This window comes from the organism of the source record quoted next, unplaced genomic scaffold (genome assembly GCF_019419815.1).
Source record: "Pyrus x bretschneideri cultivar Hongxiangsu unplaced genomic scaffold, Pyrus_bretschneideri_v1 Contig3, whole genome shotgun sequence".
Classification (NCBI taxonomy): Eukaryota; Viridiplantae; Streptophyta; class Magnoliopsida; order Rosales; family Rosaceae; genus Pyrus; species Pyrus x bretschneideri.
This window is the reverse complement of record NW_025999612.1, coordinates 8,942,325-8,967,431: the sequence shown is the minus strand read 5'-3', so window position 1 is coordinate 8,967,431 and position 25,107 is coordinate 8,942,325. Positions and strand designations below refer to the sequence as shown.

At 40.1% G+C, this 25,107-nt stretch overlaps 5 protein-coding genes across 5 annotated transcripts; 1 reads left to right on the top strand and 4 right to left on the bottom strand.

Moving 5' to 3' along the window:
• Window positions 1-1,621: 1,621 nt before the first annotated feature.
• Window positions 1,622-5,290, bottom strand: LOC103926759 (probable UDP-N-acetylglucosamine--peptide N-acetylglucosaminyltransferase SPINDLY). Its single transcript, XM_009335627.3, has 10 exons — window positions 4,783-5,290; window positions 4,576-4,668; window positions 4,376-4,477; window positions 4,106-4,273; window positions 3,927-4,015; window positions 3,705-3,826; window positions 3,356-3,537; window positions 2,744-3,031; window positions 2,348-2,495; window positions 1,622-2,227 (listed from the first exon to the last, which is right to left on the bottom strand). The coding sequence occupies exons 1-10, from the start codon at window positions 5,170-5,172 to the stop codon at window positions 1,854-1,856; spliced, it is 1,956 nt and encodes a 651-aa protein (XP_009333902.1). The 5' UTR covers window positions 5,173-5,290; the 3' UTR covers window positions 1,622-1,853.
• An 801-nt stretch (window positions 5,291-6,091) lies between these two features.
• LOC103926760 (MA3 DOMAIN-CONTAINING TRANSLATION REGULATORY FACTOR 1) lies at window positions 6,092-10,128 on the bottom strand. Its single transcript, XM_009335628.3, has 4 exons — window positions 9,789-10,128; window positions 8,992-9,228; window positions 8,242-8,336; window positions 6,092-8,129 (listed from the first exon to the last, which is right to left on the bottom strand). Exons 2-4 carry the CDS (start codon window positions 9,209-9,211, stop codon window positions 6,330-6,332), a joined length of 2,115 nt encoding a protein of 704 aa, XP_009333903.1. The 5' UTR covers window positions 9,212-9,228; window positions 9,789-10,128; the 3' UTR covers window positions 6,092-6,329.
• A 3,353-nt stretch (window positions 10,129-13,481) lies between these two features.
• Window positions 13,482-17,109, bottom strand: LOC103926747 (pentatricopeptide repeat-containing protein At5g50280, chloroplastic). The gene is made up of 3 exons (XM_048589833.1): window positions 16,164-17,109; window positions 14,171-15,700; window positions 13,482-13,977 (listed from the first exon to the last, which is right to left on the bottom strand). Exons 1-2 carry the CDS (start codon window positions 17,021-17,023, stop codon window positions 14,395-14,397), a joined length of 2,166 nt encoding a protein of 721 aa, XP_048445790.1. The 5' UTR covers window positions 17,024-17,109; the 3' UTR covers window positions 13,482-13,977; window positions 14,171-14,394.
• Window positions 17,110-18,214: 1,105 nt separating this feature from the next.
• On the top strand, window positions 18,215-19,746 carry LOC103926748 (CD2 antigen cytoplasmic tail-binding protein 2-like). The gene has a single exon (XM_009335617.3). The coding sequence runs from the start codon at window positions 18,378-18,380 to the stop codon at window positions 19,521-19,523; it is 1,146 nt and encodes a 381-aa protein (XP_009333892.2). The 5' UTR covers window positions 18,215-18,377; the 3' UTR covers window positions 19,524-19,746.
• Window positions 19,674-24,694, bottom strand: LOC103926750 (probable Ufm1-specific protease). Its single transcript, XM_009335618.3, has 13 exons — window positions 24,423-24,694; window positions 23,953-24,315; window positions 23,021-23,289; window positions 22,801-22,888; window positions 22,509-22,684; window positions 21,861-21,951; window positions 21,416-21,541; window positions 21,249-21,296; window positions 21,100-21,176; window positions 20,533-20,621; window positions 20,323-20,434; window positions 20,135-20,237; window positions 19,674-20,012 (listed from the first exon to the last, which is right to left on the bottom strand). Exons 1-13 carry the CDS (start codon window positions 24,601-24,603, stop codon window positions 19,783-19,785), a joined length of 1,953 nt encoding a protein of 650 aa, XP_009333893.2. The 5' UTR covers window positions 24,604-24,694; the 3' UTR covers window positions 19,674-19,782.
• Between the last annotated feature and the right edge of the window lie 413 nt (window positions 24,695-25,107).

Sequence of the window (25,107 nt, the reverse complement as noted above, 5' to 3'; positions counted from 1 at the left end):
AAAGTTAGACATATTAGATAAATTAAACTGCATAAAACTAGTTAAATAACAACTGCTATTAATTTAAAACAAACACTAAAACCAATCATATTCTTAGTCGAAGCAACCCAAATGCAACTACAAGACCAATCCAACCAATCAACTACAATGACATATAACGTACGCCATTACCTTATGAAAGCTTATCATCATCCACAATTTCTTTCATGTACCCACTTTCTAGTATTCTACCATTTCTTCTTGTCTTGAACAAAACTATATATTTACACATTAAAAAAAATGGGTACTTTCTCGAAAAATATGTAAGAATGAGAGGACAGAAGCAAGATAAATAAATGGGAAGAAGATTTTGAAGGGTCGCAAGAAATTGGACAATGGCCATAAAATTAAACTCTTTAGTTCACTCCAATACCTAAGACTGAGACAACATGTGTTATACAGGTTGTGACCAATGTTAAAGTATAATCCGAGCATGATGCTTGTTCTAAATTTGGAATGAACTAAAGATTTTAAAGTAAGTTTAGAACAAGCATTGTGCTATTATGTTTTAACGCTGCTCACAACCTGCATAAAGTATGTGATGTCTACCTTCATACATTTCTTATTTTCTTAACAAAAACAACAAGCATGCCTTTGTTTGAAAATTCCCTCACGCACATTTTATTATACAAATGGGTGGCTGAGATTTAACTAAATACATTTTAGTTAACCTCAACCTTTTACACGTAAAAAAAATAAAAAATAAAAAAAAAATTGGGCGGATGAGCAAAGCTCTACCTTTTCTTGCTAGCCTCTTGCTAAATTTTGGACTTCCCTTGTGCGGCCAAACCGTAGGGTCGTACTTCTTTCCCTTTGTAATTAATGCTTAAAAAACTCATTAAAAAAAAACAAAGGAAAATTTGAAATAGGTCTAATTTTATAGGCCAACTTTTGAAATAGGTCTAATTTTTAGTGACTTTTGACTTTTGAAATGGGTTTAATTTTTAGTTACTTTGGACTCGTATCAAAAGACCCCTTAAAATAATACTTGAGTTTTAGCCACGAGAGAACCTTTTGAAAAACCATGGAACGCTTAAAACATAGTATTCACCTTAAGTGAAACAAAAGGCCTTAGCCAATTTTACGAACAACCCTCCAATCAAAATTGCATCAAATTATTGCTCTAAATATCCTAATGGTAGCTAAGTATCAAGACAAATGATAGTTTAAACATGATGATTAATAATTTAAAAGATACATGCATAATATCATAAGCAAATTAAAAAGAAATTACAAAATTCTTACTAGTACCCGTTTCATGTATGCACTTTGTTATTTGTGTCAAACACCCCCACCTTCGCCACTTAGTACTACGATCCAATGATATTCCTCTTCACTTGTAAGTAAGAGGTTTTAGGTTTAATTCTCGCTAAATGCGAGTTTGAACCACATTATTGCTAGCCCATTATGAAGCTAAGCACACCCCCTCTCTCCCTCCCTTTTAGTGTAAATAATATCGTTTATTCAAAAAAAAAAAAAAAAAAAAAGCACCCCCTTGAACCTTTGCCCGCATGATCATGTTGCCCGTATTGTGCGTATCAAACATTAATCGGAGAGGTAACCCAATCTCAACAAAATGAAAGAAAGAAACTAACAATGCATTCGACAAGAATTTTCTGCACTGAAAAATTGACTTATGATACAAAACTGAGATACAACGGAGCATCGGACCGGAAGATCAGCTCTACCCTCTAAATACAGAGGAAGGCTTCTCCTCGTTTTTTCGTAACTTCGTAAGTTAATACGGTTTTACAATTCTAAACCATGACTGAGGAAACCATACCTACCCCTTACACTTGCTTACAAAATACAAATTAATCTTGAAGAAGACTAGAGGACAGGCCTGCAGATGAACTTGATGCAGACACCGCTTTAAGCATGTTGGACTTGGCAGCATCCAGCAACGGGTCTGCCCGGAGGGCTTTGTCAAAGCAGAATTTGGCTTCCTCCCACTGACCCTCGGCAACAAATACGAGACCCAAGTTGTTAAATGCGGGAGCATAGCCAGGCTGGAGCTCTAGAGACTTTGTAAACATTGCTTTGGCACGTTCGTGGTGCTTCTGCTGGCGGTAGAGATTTCCGAGGTTGGAGAATATAGTGTGGGCGTGTTTAGTTGTTGCCAATTCTAAAGCCCGCTTGTAAACTTCTTCAGCTTGCGATGGCTCATCTGATAGTTGCAGTGAGATACCTGGTGATGCATGTATTTGTTAATAGGTGAACACTTCACCAACTTCAGAGAGAGAAAGAGAGAGAGAGATAACTAAAAGTATTAAAAAGATACGAAAATGGGTCTTAAGATTGGACACACCTAGATTTGACCATGCATAGCTGCACTCTTTAAAACGGGCAACTGCAGCTTTGAGGTACTTTTGCGAGTTTTTGAATTGCCGAGTACATAAGCTATGGAGACCAAGCTGGTGCCATTGCACAGCATCATCTGGATCCTCTGCTACCGCCTACATAAGAACAACTTGCCTAAGTTGAAGTGCATTGTGAAGAACATGAATATGATTCTCCAAATAACATACAGAAAAATGAAGGGTGACATAAGACATAGGAAACTGAAAGATACGAATTTTCGGCGAGCTTTCTAAGTTCCATTATACATGATAACAAAGGCTCTTGTTTACTGCATAGTCAGATTGTGCACATGTGAACCGACAGGTTGTGCAAAGATGATATTAGAAGGAACAATTGTGATTACCTGCTTTAAACTATAATCAGCATGCTCTTCTACCTCCATTAAGGTATTCTGTTCAGCTTCAAATGCTGATGCGATCTCATGTTGGGCTTTGTGCACCATCGCAAGGCCTGCCCATGCTATGGGAAGTTCAACCGAGACAGAATCTCCATCTCTTATAATTGAAGCCATTTCATTTCCTGCCAAGGAAATTTGGTCACTAGGGTCTTGAAACCTTTCTGCATCCTTGATTCGGTGAACTGCAACAGCATATCGAGTAGACATACAACAATTGACCTCCAGTTTTGCCGCCTGAGGAGCATGCAATGATAAGAGAAAACAGCTCAAACTTGTCAGCGATTAAGGATGGAGTAGGAGGCATACCTGTCAAAGAAGCATGAAAACTTTGTCCTTTACAATAGCAAATGACCAGTACGCAACACAAGCATAATTAATGAGAGTATGCATAATAAGTTCTTCTTTTGTTTTTCTAAAAAGAAAGAAAAACATGCGAAGAAAAAGTTCTTGCATCATCATTTTCTACAAAATGAATATAAAAACCAAGAAAAAAAAAAACACCAATGAACAACCTCAAGAAATAAGCAATAAATTATTATAGCAATAAGCCACGAGCACCTTCTCCAAGCACTTGCTGGAATTTCTATGATCACCGGTCATATAATATGCATTAGCAAGATTAGCCCACACATGTGCTGCTTTAGGATCTTCTTTTAGTGATGCAAACAAACACTCCTTCGCGACATTGACAGCAGAAGTATGATCTGCAGAAGCACCTTCACCAGCATTTGCCCCAGCACCTGAGAATTAAACCAAAAGCAAGCTATTTCATGCAGGTTCTCCAACTAAACGTATTATAACAGCTTTCTGGCAAAATTTCACCAGTATTCACTATGATCTCAAAAAAGTTACATAATAGGTATTACTAAAAAGAAAATCGCTAGAGTCAAACTCATCAAAAGCATACCTGCAACAACCGAACCATATCTACATAAAAGGAGGGCAGCGTAATTAATTAAGGCCGCAGGATGATTTTGATCTTTGAGTATCAACTCCTGAAAACATTTTTCTGAAAGTTCCAAATTTCCACTGAAGAAAGACCATTTGCAAAGATTTCGAGTTAGAAAGGGATACAAGAGGTCATAACATTGAAGAGGGCATTATTGTATCTACACATATAGGCTCTTACTTTTGAAGGTAAGCAATCCCAAGGTTTCCAAGACAATCATAGTTGTCGGGGGCAACAGCTAACAGAGATGATAAAACTGCAATTGCACTCTAGAAAGTAAAAACAGTCATTTCAGAATATGTGAGGGTACGGAAAAGAAAGAGCAACCATAACCAACAATGGAATCAACAGACTTGTACCTGCAGACGACCAGTCTTAAGTAGTATCAAGCCGAGGGTATTCCACAGAGCTGCCTGTCTTACATCTGATTGCATTGATTCCTTTAGTTTGGAATTAATTTCGTCAAGCTCTTGAGGTTCAAGTTCTTTGTCGAAACTACCATCCCCCAAAGTTTCTAGCATAAGGCACTTGACAATTGATAAAAAAAAGACCAGCTGGATCAGCAAAGTTCATAACTACGTAAAAACACCAACCTAAAGCTACAATTTACCAAAAGATTAGTCCTCTACCTGCGCATGATGAATTTGAACTAGTGAAAGGAGCTCGCGCCTGTCGATCTCCGCATCAGGGCGGAGCAAAATCTCTTCCGCCTTCTCATATGCCAAAACTGCCTAAAACCCGGAACTCATTAGAACACGAAAACATCCACAGTAACATACTAGCCGTGTAATCCAACCAAAGAGTCAATATACAAGTATACTAATCCCACCTTCGAAGGCTGCCCCAACCTCTGATACATCAAACCCAGTATAAAATGAGCATGGGCATTTTTGGGCATCCGCCTCGCCACATGAACCAAACCCTACAACCACCAAAACCCAACAACCATTTCAAATTTTCAGTCAAAATTTCAATCGAATTTTCCAATTACAAGAAGCAGTGAATTAACACAACCGCCATTGAAATGGGTTCTCACAGTTTTGAGGCTGCTGACTTTTTCTTCACGAGACGACGAAATTCCTTGACCAGGAAGATACCCATCGGCAGCATCAGCTCCATCATCCATTGCACAGTCCACCTTGCAATTCCTCGACCTGCTTTTTCCCAGCTTGCTCAAGCGTTTGCCTTCGGCTTCGATGCTTTCGTTGACTGCTGATTGCCCGTCGGAGGATTTCGGGTAAGGGGGAAGCAAAGAGAAGACTGGGGAGGTGTGGTGGTGCTGACACGTGGAGGGAGCTGCGCCGTCTGTTTCGGGAGGGTCGGAGTTGAGATTGGCGGAGAAAGCGGCGGGTTTCGGTGGCCGTGGCGGCGACTTTGAACTCTTTGCGGCTGGGTACAGCTGCTGAGGCTCGTTTTGGTCGGACATTTTTGTGCTTTCGGCCCGTCAGTAATGGAGGAGGAGAAATTGAAAGACTTTTTGTTTAGACCATTTTCCTGAGTTTTTCTTTTCTTTTCGGTTGATTTTCTTGGCAACCAAACAGAGAGTAACAACTAGGAAGTGACCATTTACCGGAAGAAGAAATTAAAAAAAAAAAAAAGGGAAGGAAGGGAGTCGAGACCACCGAAACGGTGCGTAGCCTTCATATTTTATATATATGTTTTTTTTTATTTTGGATTTTTTAAAGGATAATGCTAAACCACCTTGAAAAAGACTTAATTATTAGGAAGATTAATGAAAAATGGTTTAAAAACTTTAATAAAGGTTAAAGTGAATAGTATCAAGATTGGTTTTTTAGTATAAAAATATGATTTTTCGTTAAAATAAACAGTATCAAGAGTTTTTTGTTAAAGTTCCCTTAATTATTTCTACAGTGCTTTTTTTTTCTTTTTTTTTTTTTCTCTGAACTTAAAATGGTATGGATAACATTTGGGACCAACATGAAGCCTACTTTTACTGAATTTTCGTCTAGAGAAACGGTCCCCACATACAAGAGGTTGGGGAGGACAATCTCTCCCTGGCAATCCGAAACTATCATTCATCCATTATCATATATAATTTTCAGTACATATAAATTTTTCTCGTAATGTACTTTATCAATTGCGAGGTTTTACCGCTACAGTCCACTCTTCCGCAGAGGTTTTTTTTGGCCACTCAAATGCCCCAAAGAAAGGAGAGACATAAAACATCAGTCGAACTAAACGCTCTTCCAAAAACCCCAGTAGAAGAATGTAGCTAATCCGTGGGATGTTCCGACCACAGAACAAAACGGTGAATAAGATGCATTGGTATTTGCCGGCCAGCCGAAGGAAACAAAAAACAGCAGCTTTATACATGGGCAGTGGGATCACTATAATCTCCTTGACTAAATTAAGCATTAATAACACAAAATAAACATCTGAGAACAAATCTAAATATCATCCCAATACCCACATCCACCTTTCAAAAGAGATAAGAAAAAACACGAATTTAAACAGTAGAGAGAGAGAGAGAGAGAGAGAGCTCATGGCCAACAACATTACATGAGAGAGAAGCAACCAAAAAACATGTGTTCCTTCTCAAGAAGCTGCAGAGCCTGGGTTGGGTTAGTGTGAGCCATCCGCAGCAGGTGATCCGAAGGCAAGGATGAGCCACCCCTTCTCCTGCGCCTGATCCACATAGAAGCTGAACTTCTCCCTCGCGTTTGGAATGTCAAGAGCCAGATCATCTAGCCCGTCCTTGACTCGGGTGAAGCCTTTAGTCATCTGGTTGATTGTGATCAGTCCTTCGCTGAAGCACTCCTGAAGCAGGTCTAGCATCCTGTCGTTCTTCTTTTCCATGGCCATGACCAGTGCCTTCTTCACCACCTCATGGTTGAAGAAGGGCATCCCAAGATCCCGAATGCACTGGCAGGCTTCGCTCAGAACGCCCCCACTCTCAAACTCCTCTAGCAGCTTTGCTATCTTGTCCTTCGCATCCTCCACAGCCCAACCAGTCCCGCCTCCCCAACATCTCAGGAGCCTCTCACCAGCATGACGAGCAGAAGTCAGAGATTGAGCCGATCGAACAGTCTCACTTCCACTGCTATTTGGTGGCAACTTGCTGCCAATTTCTTCCAAATTCAGAGGAGCTAAAACATCATCAATTACAGCCCTTGCCAGGAAAAGAGCAAGCTCATTCGAAGCATCCAAAATGTCCAATTCTGTATCCTCTGCAGATTCCAGAAGCAAGACAAAGCCATTAACTATGTCCTCGGTTGAAAAGATCTCAATGTGAAGGGCAGAAAGCAAAACAGATGCCATTTCCTTTTCACGGTTCTTGCGATCCATTGCAAGGGTGATCAGCTTCTTCAAGAATAGTGGATTATATTGAGGTACCCCAAGATCTTCAAGGCTCCGGATCAGTTCTGGGATATCATCGGAGAGAAAATATTCATGGATTATGGGCACAATCTCTTTCTTGTACCGCCTCACTTTTTCATCTTCAACTTGTGCATCACCATCTTCATTCGATGATTTCAAAAAGGAAGTATCAAGCCAACCTCCATCTGTCGCCTCGAGTACCAGGGACTGGAACAAGCTGACTGCTGACGGAATGTCAAGAGCAAGGTCGTCAAGGCTCTCCACCAATCGAGAAAAGCCCTTTACCATTTGACTAGAACTAATCAGGCCTTCTTCAGCTGCCTCCTTTAACAGCTTAATTACTAGCGGTTCTGCTGTTTGAATCTCCATGGCAAGAACCAAAGCCCTCTTCACAACCTCATGATGAAAGAATGGAACACCTAACTCCCTCATGCACCTACAAGCCTCAGAAGTGTCTCCACTTTCCACGTATTCCCTCAGTAGACCAGCAATTTTTTTCTTCACCTCTTCAACAGTAATGTGGGTGCTACCACCCCACCTCCTTTCCACAAGTTCTGCATGGTGTGGAGCTGAAAGGTAGCTCTTCTCAGCAGTCTGGATTACTTGAACGCCCTTTGAAGATTCTGGAAGTGCCTTCTTTGCCCTGGTGCAGAAGGCCGGGGGAAGGATGTCATCAACCACTGCACGAGCAAGAAACAAAGCAAGGATGTCTACTGCATCCGGTATGTCCACTGCGAGGTCATCAGCAGATTCAAGAAGGATGAAAAATCCATCTTTAATCTGGGGAGGACTAATGACATCAGCATACAAAGATGAAAGCAAAACTGAAGCCATTTCTTTCTCCTTATCATGCCTATCCAAGGCAATGGAAACAAGTCGCTTAATAAAGTAAGAATGATATTGACTTGAGCCTAGTTCTTTGAGGTCAGATGCTGCCACTGCCACATCACCAGTGCTGAAGTACTCCTCAATGATGGAAACGACAGCTTTCTTGTATTCATCCAAGGGATCTGTGACAGTTGACTCAACAAGTTGATATGGTTCCTGATCAAACCAGAGTACTTAGATTAGAAATCAGAAATTTCAATCTACCCTATCAGAGCACACAGTAATAAATGTAGGAAATATATATACACTAAACTTGAAAATTTATTACCTCGCCACTGTCATAGTTAGGGTCATTGCGATCAAGAGTGGCTTCGCCATCAGTGTCAAGAAGTTTTCCCCAAGTGCCCTTGCCACCGCCTCCCTCTGTTGCCATAAAACAAAGACGAGAAATCAGTCCCACCAACAAAATAACAGAAATAGATAATTTTATCGACCACCTACAATATCATCGATTCAGCACAAACGAACAACATCAAATAAAAAGTTAAAACTCGCAGAGCTATCAAGAAAAGAACTTTAAAACTGACCAAATCTAAGTACTACCTTGGTTTGAATTAATCAGTCATGAATTTTACCCACTTCAATCACACCCTATCAACAGCCTAAGTTAAGCTACATGCGTAGGAGCTTAATAGAAGAACAACAATTCAAAATCATGCATGAGATGCATATTTTTGCACGGTGCAACTAAGTTTCACAGCACCATCATGGTTCATGACTTCAGCTACTACAGCAATCTCGACAATAATATGCATGAGATGTACACCGTTATAGAAGGTAAAGTCCTGGTTCGTGTAAAAATAGAGTAGCAATAATTTACTTAAAAGGTTAAAAATTCAATTGATATATGCATACAAATTCTTATAAGGCCGACAATAATATAACAAGAGTCGCAGAGATAACGAAGCATAGGGGCGACTGGACAACTAGAGATATTAATAAAACCATAAACATCATTACGTAGTGGTAAGCTAAAATAAAATCAAACCAAATCACAAAGTGCCGAATGGGGACTTACCCTTCTTTACTCGCACCAACTTCCCTGAGTGTGACCGGCGTACATGCCTCGCAGCTATCCCAGCTGTTGGTGCCTTCCCACCAGCAGGGGCTTTTACATGGTGTTCAGACAGAAAAGATGTAGGGGATTTCGGTGATGACGACAAAACCTCCACATTCTGGCTAGCAATTTTTAACATCTCCCTCTGCTCATTCGTCAGAAATCCCTCACTCGAGGCCATTTACCCAGTCAAAAGTCCTACATGAATATTAATATTTAGTAAAAATGTAGATTAATCATTCGATCTTCGAAATTAATTTCAAGTTGATCACTCTAGTTTCCACCGTTCTTCGATTAACTAAAACCGAAAGCCCAAGTGAAAACAAATTCACCTACAGGAAAGGATTTACATTTATCTAAGCAGTATTAAACTAATCAAATATCAAAAACAAATTTACCTAAAGCAAATATTAAACTAATCAAATATTGATAGCGGATTAAGCAAGCATTACCTACACATAAAAATTACAGCTAAAAACTGTTTGGCTACCAAAAAAGGGAAGCAAATTGAAGAAATACAAAAGAAAAATGCAGCATCAGACATAGTAAAGCACAGATTTCATTTTTCCGAGCCCCAAACAATGCGAAAACCAAACACCACATGCATCATTTTCCTTTCCATTTCCTGTATTTTCTCAGCATCCAAACACCACCGACGTACACAATAAGAAAACAATCCACTCAGTGATGCTGTATGCATACGAAGTCGGAAGAGCGGCGAATTCGTTTCTTCCCGCAACAAAAAATTCGAAAATAACCTGTACGTATACGAAGTCAGAAGGGCGGCGAATCTGTTTCTTCTGTGCTTGGCCCGGATCTCGAGCCAAGAACAGGAGAAGCAATCGGATATCCAAATCTCAGAGCTCCGGAGTCCCACTGGAAGCGACGAAACGCCCGAAACGGCGGGAGACAAGTGCTAGCCCGGAAACAAAACGACGACAATCTAACGGATCAGCGGGTCGGGGTTGGTCCGGGTTTATCAGAAACCGGCGGATGTGGATCCGAATCTGTGAGTGAGTGTTGGAGTCTCAATCGGTCAGAGATTCGTAGAGAGAGAAAGTGAGGAGAGAGAAAGAGGGGAAATGGATGAGAATGAAAGTGTAGGAAAGCGGAGGGTTTTATAGGGAGGCTACGGTTACGAGGACACGTCATCACCGTGGGGGTTTTGGGTGCATATGCGATAGGGCCGTCCACGTGGCCTTCCTGCTAAAGCCAGCATGAAATGCTTTGGCCCTATCTTTTGCTTCCACCCGAGTCCGGTCTAACCCGGTTTAGGGTTTCCGGTTTGGGATATGTCGCGGAATTTACGCTTCTGCCTTGTTTTTTGTCGTTTTGTCCTGATGAGGTTTATCTTTGTTACCATAGAATTTGTTTAATGAAAAAAATTGTATTAATCTGACGCATTAAATTTTGTTTTGTGTTTAAGTAAATAGTTAAACCATTTACTCGAACAAAGTCTTTAACCATTTAGGAGTCAATTACTGTCAACTTTTGGCATGGTAAGGTCTTTAACTCGACATTAATAGAATAGTTATTTTCGGGGATGATTTTGCACACTATTTTCGTCTTTTGATTCTTTATTTGATTTGTTCAATCTAAAACATGAATGAACATAAATGTGGAGGACGAGAAAAAGAGTGGAAACTTGAGAAACTTTACACAAATTAGGCAATCTAACAAGTTTTAGTAAGCAAATTTTGTCGGCACTTCACACAAGTTACTTCAACAGAGCACTTTGCACTATGTTGGTAGCTGCCACTTTGCTAGCGCGCACTTCGCACATGTAGCTTCAGCTGAGCACTTTGCACTGTGTTGGTAGTTGCCACTTTGTCAAAGGCAAGCCTGATCATTTAAAACAATTCCTTGTATCTAGTGAAAGTTGTCACTAGTTTGTTGGATGACGTTTCTGCCTTCTGTAGTTTGATTGGTTGACTCATGAGTTCTTTTGGTGCAGCTTGTCATGGTCTAATAGAGGGTCATCACTTGGCTCGCAATCCATGGCCAAAATGGGTCATGGGCTGTTAATTTAGAACAACTCCACCCCTACAAATTGGCCCACATGTTGAGTGATTGAATTGTACAACCCTTCCAAAATCTGCTCCAAGCCAAGCCAATTGCCTCATCTATTGAGTGGGCCCATCTCTTATGGATCAAGTAGTCAAGTGAGATTGGCATGAAGCCTTGCTTGAAGCGATTTGACATCCGGTAAAGTTAGTCTATGGTCAGCCATGTTATAATTTTTTTTATGTCAAGTGCGTGGTCTTCACGTGCAAGTGGGGAGAGTGAGCTAACCAAAAAGTGTCAGTGGGACTTGCACTCAGGTGCACTCAATTTCTGTTCCAACGTGGGTCATTGGATTTCTTAGATCCGACGATCCATATTGATCTGCTTTTTTAAATTCAGAAAAAATAAAAATAAAAATAAAAATCTGAAAAAAGGTTCATCCCACGTGGCACAACCTGTGATGCTAGATTGCAAAAAATTATAATCCGAGGGTCTGTATCATTCATTTGAATAACATTAAAAAATTATTAAAAAAACACAGAAAATTGGAAAAAAAAAATTGGGAGCCTTACTTATAGAGACACAAATATATATCATATTTCACACAACTCCACACCTTTTAAAACATTACAAAAAGGGACAAAAAACCCAATAACAGAAAACCAAGCCCAACCCAAAAAGAAACAGACCGACTAAAATTACGGCCCATGCCACTCGACTATAACCGTTAATAAACGGTCACGTTAACCACAACACGACAAAAATCAATAAAACCAACTATTTTCTTCCCCTTTTCCATTCAATACCTACGTTCCACTTCCCCAAACCTATCATTTCAAATTCCCTATCACGCAAAAGATATTTTCCCATACAAAAAACCCTAAAATCTCCATAGTTTCTGAAACTTTCAAGATGGATTTTCAGTGATTCACAAAGTTTAGCCGGATTTCCAGAAAGATTAGTGTTTCAAAGGTTTTCCTACTACTCAAAATCATCTTTTTGAATGATTATAATTCAAACTCTGTAACAAATGAATGCATTATCAAGTGTTTTTGCACTTGATTTTGCAAAAGAAAATTGTAAAAAAATGCTTGCATTATCAAGTGTTTTTTGCACTTGATTTTACCAAAAAATTCAACGTTCCAGTTCGTGAAAAACCAATTTCAGTGTTTTAGATGTTTCAGGCTTTTTTAGTTTATATGTATAATGATTGTCAAACATCTGAATAAGAAAATGAATATGTGTCTAAATTTTGTGAGTAAAAACATTAACCATCTATTTTCGATGTTGCACTTTAAACTGATGCTGCACTTTGTAAATTAATTATGGTTCTACTTTATGTTTGTAAATTGGTTATGCACAATTATGCATCTACGTTGTACTAATGCTGCACTTTGTAAATTAATTATGGTTCTACATTCTGTTTGTAAATTGATTCTTAAACGTCTGAAAAAGAAAATGAATATGCGTCTAAATTTTGTGAGCAAAAACATTAACCATCTAGCTTCGATGCTGCTGCACTTTGTAAATTAATTATGGTTCTACATTCTGTTTGTAAATTGATTCTTAAACATCTGAAAAAGAAAATGAATATGCGTCTAAATTTTGTGAGCAAAAACATTAACCATCTAGCTTCAATGCTGCACTTTGAACTGATGTTGCACTTTGTACTGATGCTGCACTTTGTAAATTAATTCTGGTTCTACTCTTTGTTTGGAAATTGGTTCTACATTGTGCGTTTACTACCAATTATGCATCTACCGTGTTTGCTAAGTGATGCTGCATCTAATTATGTAGTTTGATTGGCTGACTCATGAGTTCTTTTGGTGTAGCTTGTCATGGTCCAATAAAGGGTCATCACTTGGCTCACAATCCATGGCCAAAGAGGGTCATGGGCTATTAATTTAGAGCAACTCCACCCCTACAAATTGCCTCACCTATTGAGTGATTGAATCCTACAACTCTTCCAAAATCTACTCCAACCTAATCCAACTACCTCATCTATTAAGTGGGCCCATCTCCCACATATCAAGCAGTCGATCAAGATTGGCATGAAACCTTGCTTGAAGCAATCTGACATCAGGTAAAGTCAGCCTATTGTCAGCCACGTTATAATTTTTTTTTTTATGTCAGGTGCGTGGTCTTCACTCACAAGTGGGGAGAGTGAGCTGATAAAAAAGTGTCACCTGCACTCAGGCGCACTCAGTTTTTGTTCCAACATGGGTCATTGGATTTCTTAGATCCAACGATCCATATTGATCTGCTTTCTTAAATTCAGAAAAATAAAAATAAAAAATCTAAAAAAAGGTTCATCCCACGTGGTACAACCTGGGATTTTGGATTGCAAAAAATGGTAATCCAAGGGTCTGTATCATTCATTTCAAAAACATTAAAAAATTATTTAAAAAACACAGAAAAATGGAAAAAAAAAATGAAAATTAAGAAAATTTGAAATTAAACATGATGTTTTATTATTAATGAAAAAAATAATTTTTTGAAGTCAATTGCCCGTGCTATTCATTTGCAGAGTAAAGCTACCCTCGAATGATTACGGTTCACTAAGACAATAATTGCCAATTATCCAATAGCACGTGCAATTATCACCCTCTTAGGGCCGGTCAGCCCAGTTCGTTCGGTTTGAACTCTGACCGGGCCCCACCCAATGCTGATCCATATTAGGTGAGGATTCTTCAGCATCAAGGCATACAAAAAGATATTGCAACTGGATTTTGGAACAAATGCTGACTGTCTGTATAGAGTTTGGATGTTATCCTCTTGAAGACTGAATAGGTCTCCGGCTTCAACAGCCAACCCGAGCAAAGAAGTGGACCTGGGAAGGGAAACCATCCGGAACTTGTGCACCAGGAAGAACAACAAATCCGTAAGCCGACTATTCCTCAACGGTTTTCAGTCAGCTCACTCCTGAGCCTTGCAGCCGAAGTTCTAAAACAAGCAAAAGCAAACAGGCTCATAACTACAGGATAATACAAGAACAGGAAATCCATGCGAGCTGAATGAGATGTATGCTCAAATAACAACATTTTTTCAGTACAAATAGATTGTAGACTAGTACAGGGGACTGGGTAAGCAAAAGAACTTTTTTCCCTTACATCGACATATGAACAGATATGCTTACCTAGTTGTATCAACGGAGACTAGCCTGCATCAGCTGCAGCCAATCTTCTTGTTTTGTGAAGGATCACGCAGATCTTGTAGAGAATTTCACCCTAACAACTTCTGTGTGGAGGTGCTTTTTTCAAATTTCCAACTTAGGCAGTCCAGACACGAAACAACTACTATCTCATAACCTTTCTGAAACTTTTGAAAGAAATGCAGAAAGTGATAAGCTGAAGATTGACATCACTCTGAGTTATCGGTTCTGACATAACGCTTGTTCTTGTTCTTCCAGAACTCATCTTTCTTTCCCTTCTTTTTAACTTTCAACAAACCCATTTTGCTATTAATTATACCGAGAATAGCACTCTTGTCCTTTTTGTTCTTCCGTGCAGCTTTCACATCCAAAATTGACCTAAGCTTTTCATAAGACCTGGCATCTGGCACTTGTCCATTTTTTACCATTTGCTTGTGGTAGAAAAATGCTCGTCTGAAATCACGAACACGAACATAGGCATAAATCATGGTCGAGTAAGTTACAGAATCAGGTTTTAACTTGAGAGCTGCCATCTCTTTCAACAGCTGTGGCAACTTTGAGTGTTGCCCTCCCCGTGCATACGCATTCATCAGCATATTATATGTCATCACTGTTGGCTGCAAGCCTACATTACCAAATTCGGAAATCACATCTCTTGCTTCCACATAGTGCCCTTGTTTGGCAAATCCATCGAGAAGAGTGTTGTATGTCACCTTAGTCCCCACAATCTTCTCTTTGATCATAAGTTTCCAAATTTTCATCAACATCTGCACATCACCAGCACGCCTAAATGCATCCAGTAAAGCAGTATAGGTTTCTATGGAGGGCTTTAGTCCTTCTTTTTGCATGTTTTCAAATGCAATGTAAGCCTTCTCATGCCAGCCGCTGACTGAAAACGCGTGAATAAGAGCTGTATAAGAATGTGATGTTGGACGAATACCAACCTTCTTCATCCTCAAAAAAGCATCCGCAGCCATATCACTCATCTTCTTTTGCCTCCCATATGCACTGATAAGACAAGTATAGGATTTGACATTTGGCTTTAGTCCCATATCCTGCATTTCGACCAGCAGCTTCTCAACAATCTCCGGCTCCATTTTTCTGCTGTATGCACTCATTAGAACATTAAAGGTGGCAGCTGTTGGTTTAATCCCCCTTGATTTCATCTCGGCAAAGAGACCTTCAGCTTCTTCAACTTGGTTTGTATTACAAAAGGCATCCATTAAAGTGTTATACACAATGGCATTTGATGAGACTCCTTTCTTCTCCATTTCTACTTGAATGATAAGGGCTTCACTCTTCAACCCCTCATCGCAGAATGATTTTATAAGAGCACCCAAAACTTCTTGACTCCATTTGACACCTTTCCTGTTCATTCTCTCGAAGAACTGCCATGAATCTCTTGCACTACGTCCAACTTTTCTCATGACAGTAATCATGATTGAACATGTCACATGATCCGGAAGGGTATTATTTGCTTCCATAGTCTCATACACCTTCCAAGCATCATCGTACCTGAAAAAAGTCAGTAAATATCAAATGAATTCTAGCAAGTTACTTTATCTCTTGCAAGCATCAACAACAACTTTCCCAAATTTTTTGTTCTTTCAACGAATAATCAAACAAATTGGATTAAGAGCATAATGCAAGTAGCACGAAGGCTTTGCATCGGGTCTACCGAAACATGCATAAAATCCCAACAATTCAAACTTCCAGTAACTCATCACATAACATCCTACTCAGACAACTACCAACAAAAGTTCTATTTGCATCGATATTGTTCAAAATGCTTCTACAATATGTTGCTACATCGTGCTGATCTCAGTGATATCAGTGCATTATCGATGATATATCAATAGTCGGTTCTTTTCATAGCCAGACTACAATTACTAATATGATATCACTACAAATTGACCGAAAAGCGAAATCTAAACTTCCAAAGGGCAAAATAAAACACAATTACCAAAGCATTTCATACCTCTTGGAGCACATTAAGCCCGAAATTGCAGCATTATACACATGAACATCCCAGAACTCCTTCTTGGCCGGTAAATTCCTAAACAAAATCATCAACTTATCCCCCATTCCAGCTCTCCCCAGCATCGGAAACAAAACCGAACACGCCCGAGGCGTAACGAGAGACGGCTCCTGCAAACCCATCCACTCAAAGAAATACAAGCAACCCACCAATAACCCCTCCTCACCCATCACCTCCAATACTTTCACACACTCTTTCTCCCCAACCCTTCCTTCGAAACCCTCCATAGCCTCTCCCAACGTCAAATTCTGCGGCAAAGTCCTTGCCTTTTGCAGAATCTCTTCGACAATTCCCTCAGGCGATGCATTTGAACCAAATTTGATTGGACCAACTTGTTGTTTCTGTTCTCCGAGCAGTTTTTTGACGCCGGTTTCGGGTTCCGATTCGTCTGCGAGGTGGGTATCGTCAGCCAAACGCCAAGCGGAGCGGCGGTTCTTTTGGAGAGAGAACTTGCCTTCGCGCTCAGGGTCTTGGGTTGAAGTGCGGGACTTGAAGAATCTGAGAATTGGATCATCTGGGTCCTCCTCCTCTTCTTCATCTTCTTCGAGTGCTGGTGGCTCTTCTTTTTCTTCTTCAGTTTCGTCTTCGTCTTCTTCCTCTTGGTTTTGAAGAAAGGGGAGGAAAATGGGAGCGGAGGAGAGAGAGGAGGGAGTGGGCGGAGCTGAGTAGAGAGAGAAGAGTCTGAGGTTTTTGGAGAATACGAAGAGGCAGGGTTTTGGGAAGTGGTGGTTTGGTGGAGGGTGGCTGTGGGAGGAGGGAAGTGACGGAGGAGGAGAGAGTTGGTGGCGGATGAGAGCCATGGTTTGGCGCCTTTTGGATAAGCTGCAGCTAGCTTTTGGTACTAGCAATACCACCGTCTCCTAGGAAATGAGGGATTAGACGGTGCGTTTTGGGGGCTTGGGGCAATCTCAGAAGGAGTATGGGATGACGTGTAATTTGGCCTTTAGAAGTCAAAATCTCAATTTTGTGTGACGTGTGGGCTTTATTTACACCCAATAGTGTAATCAGGACACTCATCAACCCTATTTTTACCCAAAATTTTCACTTTTACCTCGGTGATTAATTTTAGCATTTTTTTTGGTTTATTTTAAAATTTTGTTGCACCCAAAAGCATACTAAGAACTTGTTTGAAGTGCTAATAATTATTTCGTTTGTATAAAAAATCTAACCAAGTTTTAACAAATTGAATTAAACGGTGAAATTTGTTTGAGAACCGTAACTGGAACCTCCCATCCCTTCACATGTTTCTCTTTCCGTCACCGACCATTTCCGTCAACTTTCTGTCAACGAAAACATCGAGAGTCATCCTTCACTCAATTTTCTTACCAACCGTATTTGCCTATATGATTAGAAATGCTCTTAAAAATTATTTTATATTAAAAAATCAAATAAATTAGAAGAGAAAAATTAAAATTTTATTTTTAATTAATTTAATGGAGAAATTCACCACTCAACATTTTCCAAAGTGTACCACTAGAATAGCTAATTGGTTACAAAATTAAAAATAAGAGTATCCAATTGTACTCCCTCTATAGTGTATAGGAAATGGATCACCTTGTATCTTGTTGCCCAAAAACCATGTAAAACGAAAATCTCCTCACAAAAACGAGAGATTTTTTTGTGTCACAGAACACGAGCAGTAATTATGTGTCATATGCCTCTATTGTTTTTGAAAAGTGTTATTGGAACTCCAAAAATCTCATTTTACCCTCATCGTAAATATATATTTTTTTTCTTCTAAATATAAAAATTTGAAATGTCAATAACAATTCATATTTTTTTTTATTAATAATATATTGCGTGTGTGACCGTATCCAGAAGAACCGGATCCCCTCCAAAGCAATATATGCTAAGCGTGTTGAGCAGACCATCCAAAATGTTGAAATTTAATCTGATGATTACAATTATTATAACTTTTAAAATCATTTAATCAAATTTTAATAGCCGAATGAAGTGCTCAGCAGGCTCAGCATATATTGCTTCGAAGGGGATCCGGTTACGTATCCGGACACACTTAAACATCTCCACAAAACCCCTATACCACCGTCTCAACTTTCCAGAACACACAACTTTTCTCAGCGCGAAAAATATCGGTCAGTAATTACATCATCCCAAAAACCTCCGTCTTGATTCGATTTGCTTCCAATCTCTTCAATGGAACCAGATCTTCCGTCGCGATCCAATCGCAAGCGCCCCATCCCCGAGCTCTCCGACTCCGATTCCGATTCCGACAGACCCACGGCAGAAAGGAAGGTTAAGTTTCCCAAGGGGAAGAAGGCGAAACGGGAAGACGAACCCGTGAGGATACGCAGAGCCGACGAGGATGACGACGAGATCGGGGATGAGTTTCCGGATCCCCGTTTCGCCGCCAAAGAGCGCGAGAAGCGGCGGCGCTTCGGGGACGACGGGATCGGCGACGACGTCTCCGCCGCTGAAGTCGCGTACGGCGAGGAATTGGATTACGACAACTTCGTGGATGACGGGATTCAGATGGACCCTTTCAACTTGGAGAAGGAGAGGAAGGAGGGTTATTTCGATGCCGAGGGGAATTTCGTGGAGTATGCCGAGGGGAACCGAGTGAAGGATGCTTGGCTTGATAGTGTTGAAGCTGGGGTTACGAAATTACATGTTCCGATACCGAAAGCCGAAGATGATGCGGCGGATTTGCCACCGGAAGATGAAGATATTGGGAAGATTAAGAGGCGCATTGCCGACGTGCTCGAGGAAGGCGAAACAGTGTTGCAGGCTCTGAGGAGGTTGAAGGGGAACAAGAAGGTGAAGATGTCGCCGGAGACGAAGAGGGTTTTCGAGCAGCTGACTGAGGATGCTGTGACGCTGATGGACAAGCACGGGGAGTACGATGTGAATCACGAGAAGAAGGAGATTTTCGAAAGGGAGGCTCAAGGGTACGAGACTTTAGCTAGGGCAAGACTGGAAGGCATCCCGGCCGCGCCAGTTGGGAATAATAACAATGGTGGTGAATCTGCTGGAGATGGATATGATATGTTTGGTGAAGATGATGATGAAGAAGATGCTAATGCTGCTGCTAGACCCTCGGATTCTAACGGAGCAGGAGCCGGTTCCTCTGAAGGGCAGAATGATTATGTGTTTGATGAGAATTCGGGGTACTATTACAGCAGCAGTTTGGGTTACTATTACGATCCATCCACAGGACTCTTTTGCTCTGCTGCATCTGGGGTTTGGTACTCATACAATGAGGAGACTGGCGCGTATGATGAAGTTCCTCACCACGATCAGGCTGCTTCTGCTGCGGCCGCCACCACCACCGGTGTGAATTGAAGAGGATGAAAGAGATTTGCCGCTTCGGAACGTTGTATTATCTGCACTTGTTGATAGGTTAGAATTTAGATTTCAAATCGCTGTTGACTTCTTTTGTATTTTTCTTGCAAAACAAAGAAGATTTTAGACATGATTAGCATGATTTCACAATTAGTACTTAAACATGATCGTTTTGTATAGATCAAATGCCTGTTGCTGGTTAATGTGATGCTACATTTCATAACAGGGTGTATAGATTTGATGATGATTTTTGTATAGATCAAACCATATTAGGCCTCTGTGGAAGCAGAAGGTTATAGAACTTATCATGCAAAAAGAAACTCTTTCCCTTGCTATCGACAGCTTTTTTCCACCCGCACCATCCGCCATTTACAATTTTCTTGTGTTCGTCACTGCCTGTGTAGTGAGGATCGAGTATTAGGAACGCGCAATCTCCGCTTGCTTCGTTGCAGTCAACTCCCAATAGCGTATATGCCAGAACTCCACCACCTGCATTTATATATCGAGTCATAAGAGGTTATCATTCTGTGTTTCATCAATTGTTTCTGCAAAATATCTACCATCTTTAATCCAGAGGAGCGTCAAATTTACGGGGACAGGGAAGAACTAACCAATCATAATAGGTGTTCCTTGAGTCTCAAAGTGTAAGGCCAGCTCTCGACATTTTTCGGGAAGCTCAGCTCCAGATCGGACATTCATGACTTTGCAACTAACCTGTTCGATACAAGAAACAAATCTTGTTAAACTCCGGCGCGTTTTACTTGAGAAATTCTCAGTAAACCACATTGATGGTACTTACACCCAAAAGCTTGTCCAGGACAAAGCTCAACTCGATGGCGCCAATCCATTCGCGGGACCCAACGAAAGAAGGATCTTTATCACCAATCTCTACAAGTGCCTGCTGTATTTCCCTAATATGAATTTATATGATGCTGATATGAGGTGTCGGAAAAGAAAGCGAAACGATTAACTGAGGCAAAGCAAATTCTACGCTTGGCACATCTTTTACCTATGAGAAGGAACTTCTACGGATGTATAGTGTTGGAGTCTGAACCATGAAATAATCGTTTGTAGAGAGCGATAAGCACAACCCCAACCCTAGCAAGGAAAAGAAACAACACTTGACATAACTGAATTTCAAACTCATAGAAGGCCAAGACGGGCACTCCTGGAAATCAATTATTAGACAGCTTTAATTCAAGGGAGTTTTAACGAAAAGCCCGCGATACTTATCACTTTAACGAAACAATATTCACTTTACCCTTTATTTTGTCCTTATCGTTAAAACTCAACGTTTTCAACTTCTTTTCATTAGTTTTCCTTTAATTCAATCATAATGAAAATTCAACCTAACCGTAGAACCACAAAGAAGAGCTTTCGGATTTTTATTCTTTAGTATCTTCAAAAAAAAATTTAATCATAAATCATAGAATTAATAAATTTCAAACTTTATATTACACACATCCGTTAGAACTAGTGTTTGGGTGTTTCTGTCTTGGGGAAGATCAGCCTGTTATCCCTAGAGTAACTTTTATCCGTTGAGTTACGAATAATAGGTATAGAGAACGCTCATTACCGAATCATTAAAGGCATCTTGTAGATAATGGTAGTATTCATAAGAGCCTTGCACCAAAGACACACTGCCCCCAGAAACTGCATAAACAAAATTCAATTAATAGAAGGCAGGGAAAGGGAATAAACAAAGAAACAAGAGCAGCCACCAACCGCCACTGCTTGGAATCCCAACGTGTACATCTTTGAGCAAACTAGAACCTGAAATAACCATAGAATTGTATCAAAATAGTTATTACCAACAAAAAAAACCAAAGAAAAAGAAAACGTTTCTTTATGGAGACGGGATGACGTTGCCTATTCAATGGAAAATGGTTTACCTTTCCACTTTGCATCACTCCTTACAGCATCCCTCGATGTAGAGAAATCGAGAGCGTTGGCAATTCTTAGAAGAGGACGATCAAAAGGTAAACCCAGTCTTAAGTGCAAAGATTTTCTAACTTCAACTGCAGAAGGCTATGGCAAGATTAAGAAAACTAATTCTAAGAGCAAATTACAAAATTGTATAAGCTTCCTCTCTAAAAATCCATCCATCTGAGAAATAATCCTACCTTTTCCACATTCACAAACACTGAAGCAAAAGCAACTTTTTAATCATAAAAGAGATGCAAGTGTTTATTTTGATGATAAAAAAGAGCAATCTCTAAGTTTTCTGTGACGAGCCCGAGCCACTTAGTAGCATCTTAACCTTTTTGTTTTAAGACTAGTACTCTTTCAAAAATAGATTGTTTGAAGGAAGCAAATTTCATCTTTGCCACTGCGTACCTTGCTTCATTTCTGTTTCCCCATAGTTGAGTTCATAGACAACAGTGATCGGATGCAGAACACCAGGAGGGCTAAAGTGATACGGATGTAGCTGCAAATGCAACAAACAAAATAGTTACTTGAAGTTTGATCTGGCTGTTCTGATAATCATTAATCACTGTACTAGCTTTTTATTCAACATTTCTGTGAGCGGGCATCAGATACTACGGAATGTCCAGACAAAGCTTAAGGTTTTCGAGCATGTGCACATATGTGCTAGTCCATAATTATATGATATGGGAGCACAAGCACAGTGTAAATTTCAAATAAAGTAAGAAAATTGCACAGTGGAATGAGGATAATGCCAATAAGACTGGACCTTTTAATACATAAAGAAGAAAAGAAACTAGTTTCTTGGTAAAAGAACTTGGTAAACCCGAAGTGTGAATTTTAAGGGCTCACAATCAACAATTGGCCTCTGCCAGATGATGTCTTTATGAAATACAATAGCAGGAAGCATGCACATGGAAAGAGAGAGTGGAACGGAAATTACTCACTTGTACTAGAATTAATCTTGTGTTTCTGAATTTTCTGGTTGGAATTAGTATTTAGATGGATGGTAAGAACGAGAGATCCATATGATATTATACAAGAAATGGTTTGCCTTACCTGAGGATGTTGTGCTAAGAGGTTGGGTAGGACTGTATTTCCCACTAAATTAAACTGATCAATCAACCCCGGAATCAATAACTTTGAAACTGCATGCTTCAGTGGGAGACCCTTGGCTGAATAGCAGAGCACTTCTAGCTTAAAATCAACCACCAAAACTTTGGCTTCTTCCAAAGCTGAAACCACACAATTTAAATTCCATTAAACTGAGTAAAAATATAATCTCCACTAGAAAGCTTCATATTTGAAAATGTATATCTGTACCTCATATGATTAAGAGTGCAAGCAATACCTGGAAAATATTCAGCAACGGGTGCCATAGATTTTTCTGACTTATCTGAACTATTCAGCAGAATGCTTACTTGGATTCTATCTGCATGCTAAGCAGGAAAGCTAATCAAAAACTGAATTCCAGTATTTACTGTTATTGCTAAAAGAAGATTTAAACAAACTACCAAGGGAAAAATTACAAGATCTCAAATAAGCAATGAATCTCTTTCACTTTGTCCTACCTCAACAGAATATACCGGTGCACCTTTTTTACTTTCTAAACAGAAGTGGGAACATGACAAAAGACCAGCCTCAGAATCTTGAGCGCTTTCTCCTCCAAGTTTGACATTTGAGAGATCTGTGTCAAAATCCAAATCTACACCGCGGAGGATGACGGGTTGGGGTACTTCAGCAGATGTTTTGCTTAATGCTTCTACCAAGTACGCAGCCTTTGGATCTTTGAATTTTGCAATAACTGCTTCAGTTGCATGCTGAAACATCTTTTCTGAATCTAATACAATAGTACACAAGAAATGAACACCATTCAAATCAATTTGCAATAAAGCACATGGATCTCTTCATCCAAAAGGCAGAGTTAAACCGCGGCTAAATTTTATCCAATTGCAAGTATGAAATCAGAAATGAATGAGAAGGCATTTGGGAAAAAAAAGTTGACTATGAACAAATCCAGCTCATATTCTCGTCAACAGACACTCAACAAAGCCTTGGGAACTTTAACGAAAAGCTACCGGTACTGTTCACTTTAACGAAAAACCACATTTTTACACTAAAAAGTCAGTCATGGTATTATTTACTTTACCTTTTATTTTGTCCTTATCGTTAAAACTCAAAGTTTTCTTTTGTTTTTAAAGCGGTCAACTATAGTATAGTTATTCTATGAATCTACCCTTCTACCACACACTGGCGTTCCACCACCCCGAAAATGTCACTGCAATCTAATTTCTACACTCACATAAAATAACGCTTCAGAAATCATGTTATGCACTCATTTTAGCGAGTAAAAGCTCCCGTCAGTAGCTCATTCGTCCACAAGCAAACCAAATCACAGTACCAAACATAACAAACAACCAAGCCTGAACCACCACCAATGCTCAATCAATTTTCCAAATGAAACTACACAAATCTACGAAAAAACACCACCAGAAAAACTTACCCTTTGGCTTGCTAACTGGATAATAGATTGGCAGCTTAAACGGAAGCTCACACCAGAGCAGACAGCCCCTCTCCCAAACATACTTTTCAGGATGATCATCATACAACACATTCACAGCTTCAAAGCTGGTCAAGCTCTCGGATTTCGACACGAAAAACTGAATGTCACCGCCACTACAATCGGCAACACCACCAATTACTTGTCGACTATCCAATTTTTTTCCAATTTCTCCGCAGAGTAGCTTCCGCAGCCTTCGTGCCGCAGCAATTGCCTCGCCGGCGGCGCTCATTCCATCGCCGGAATTTGCAACGACCAATGCTCCGATCACCTCAAATCCTTTCAACAGTAATGTCCGAAGCTCTTCTGCTCAGATTACGAAAACTAATCAAAATTCGAACTGCAAATGCCCGAAAACACTAAATTCATTCAATTTCTTCGATTTCCTCGCGAAACAAACAGAATTTCGGTACCTGATTCTCTGCGGTAGTCGGGAGAGGAGGAATCGGTGTGGATGCATCTGACGGTGGAGACGACGGTGTGTGGCGGGAAAAATGGGAATCCGATCAGCCATTGGAGGCCAGGTTCGTTCTTGTGAAGGACGAGCTTAGGGCATAGAACTCGAACGCTTGTACTCTCGTTTACGTTCTCCATTCACTCTGACTGTGAGCTTTGCCCAAACCAGAGCTGCTCTCGTCTTCCCGATTTCACTGCCTCCCGCCGTTTCGGAGAAGCCGAAACTTTGATAACCGAAAATCGGAGTGGGTTTATGGGCCATTTGGGTTCAATAATTGTTTAATCGTTGTACTGTGGCCCATTGGGCTTAGCGATTGGATCCAAGGGATTGTTTGAAAATTGACATAGAACTAAAAGCGATTTTTAATAATTAAATCAAGGGAGAATCGAGTAATAAACAAAATGTGTGTGGAACCATCTTCATTTCATTTTACTTTTTGACATTTTGTACATCCAATTGCTCAAGCACAATCACGTAAGCGAATCTTAACTGTTGATGCATTGTGAGACCTACATGCATCAACAGTCAGGAACCAACAAACAACCGTTACAGCCTGTAAAACTTCAATTTTTGAGCACATGAAACCCCAAAACTTTTTTTTTTCCAGAGATTCAAATAAATCCACCTTACCAATCCGGCGA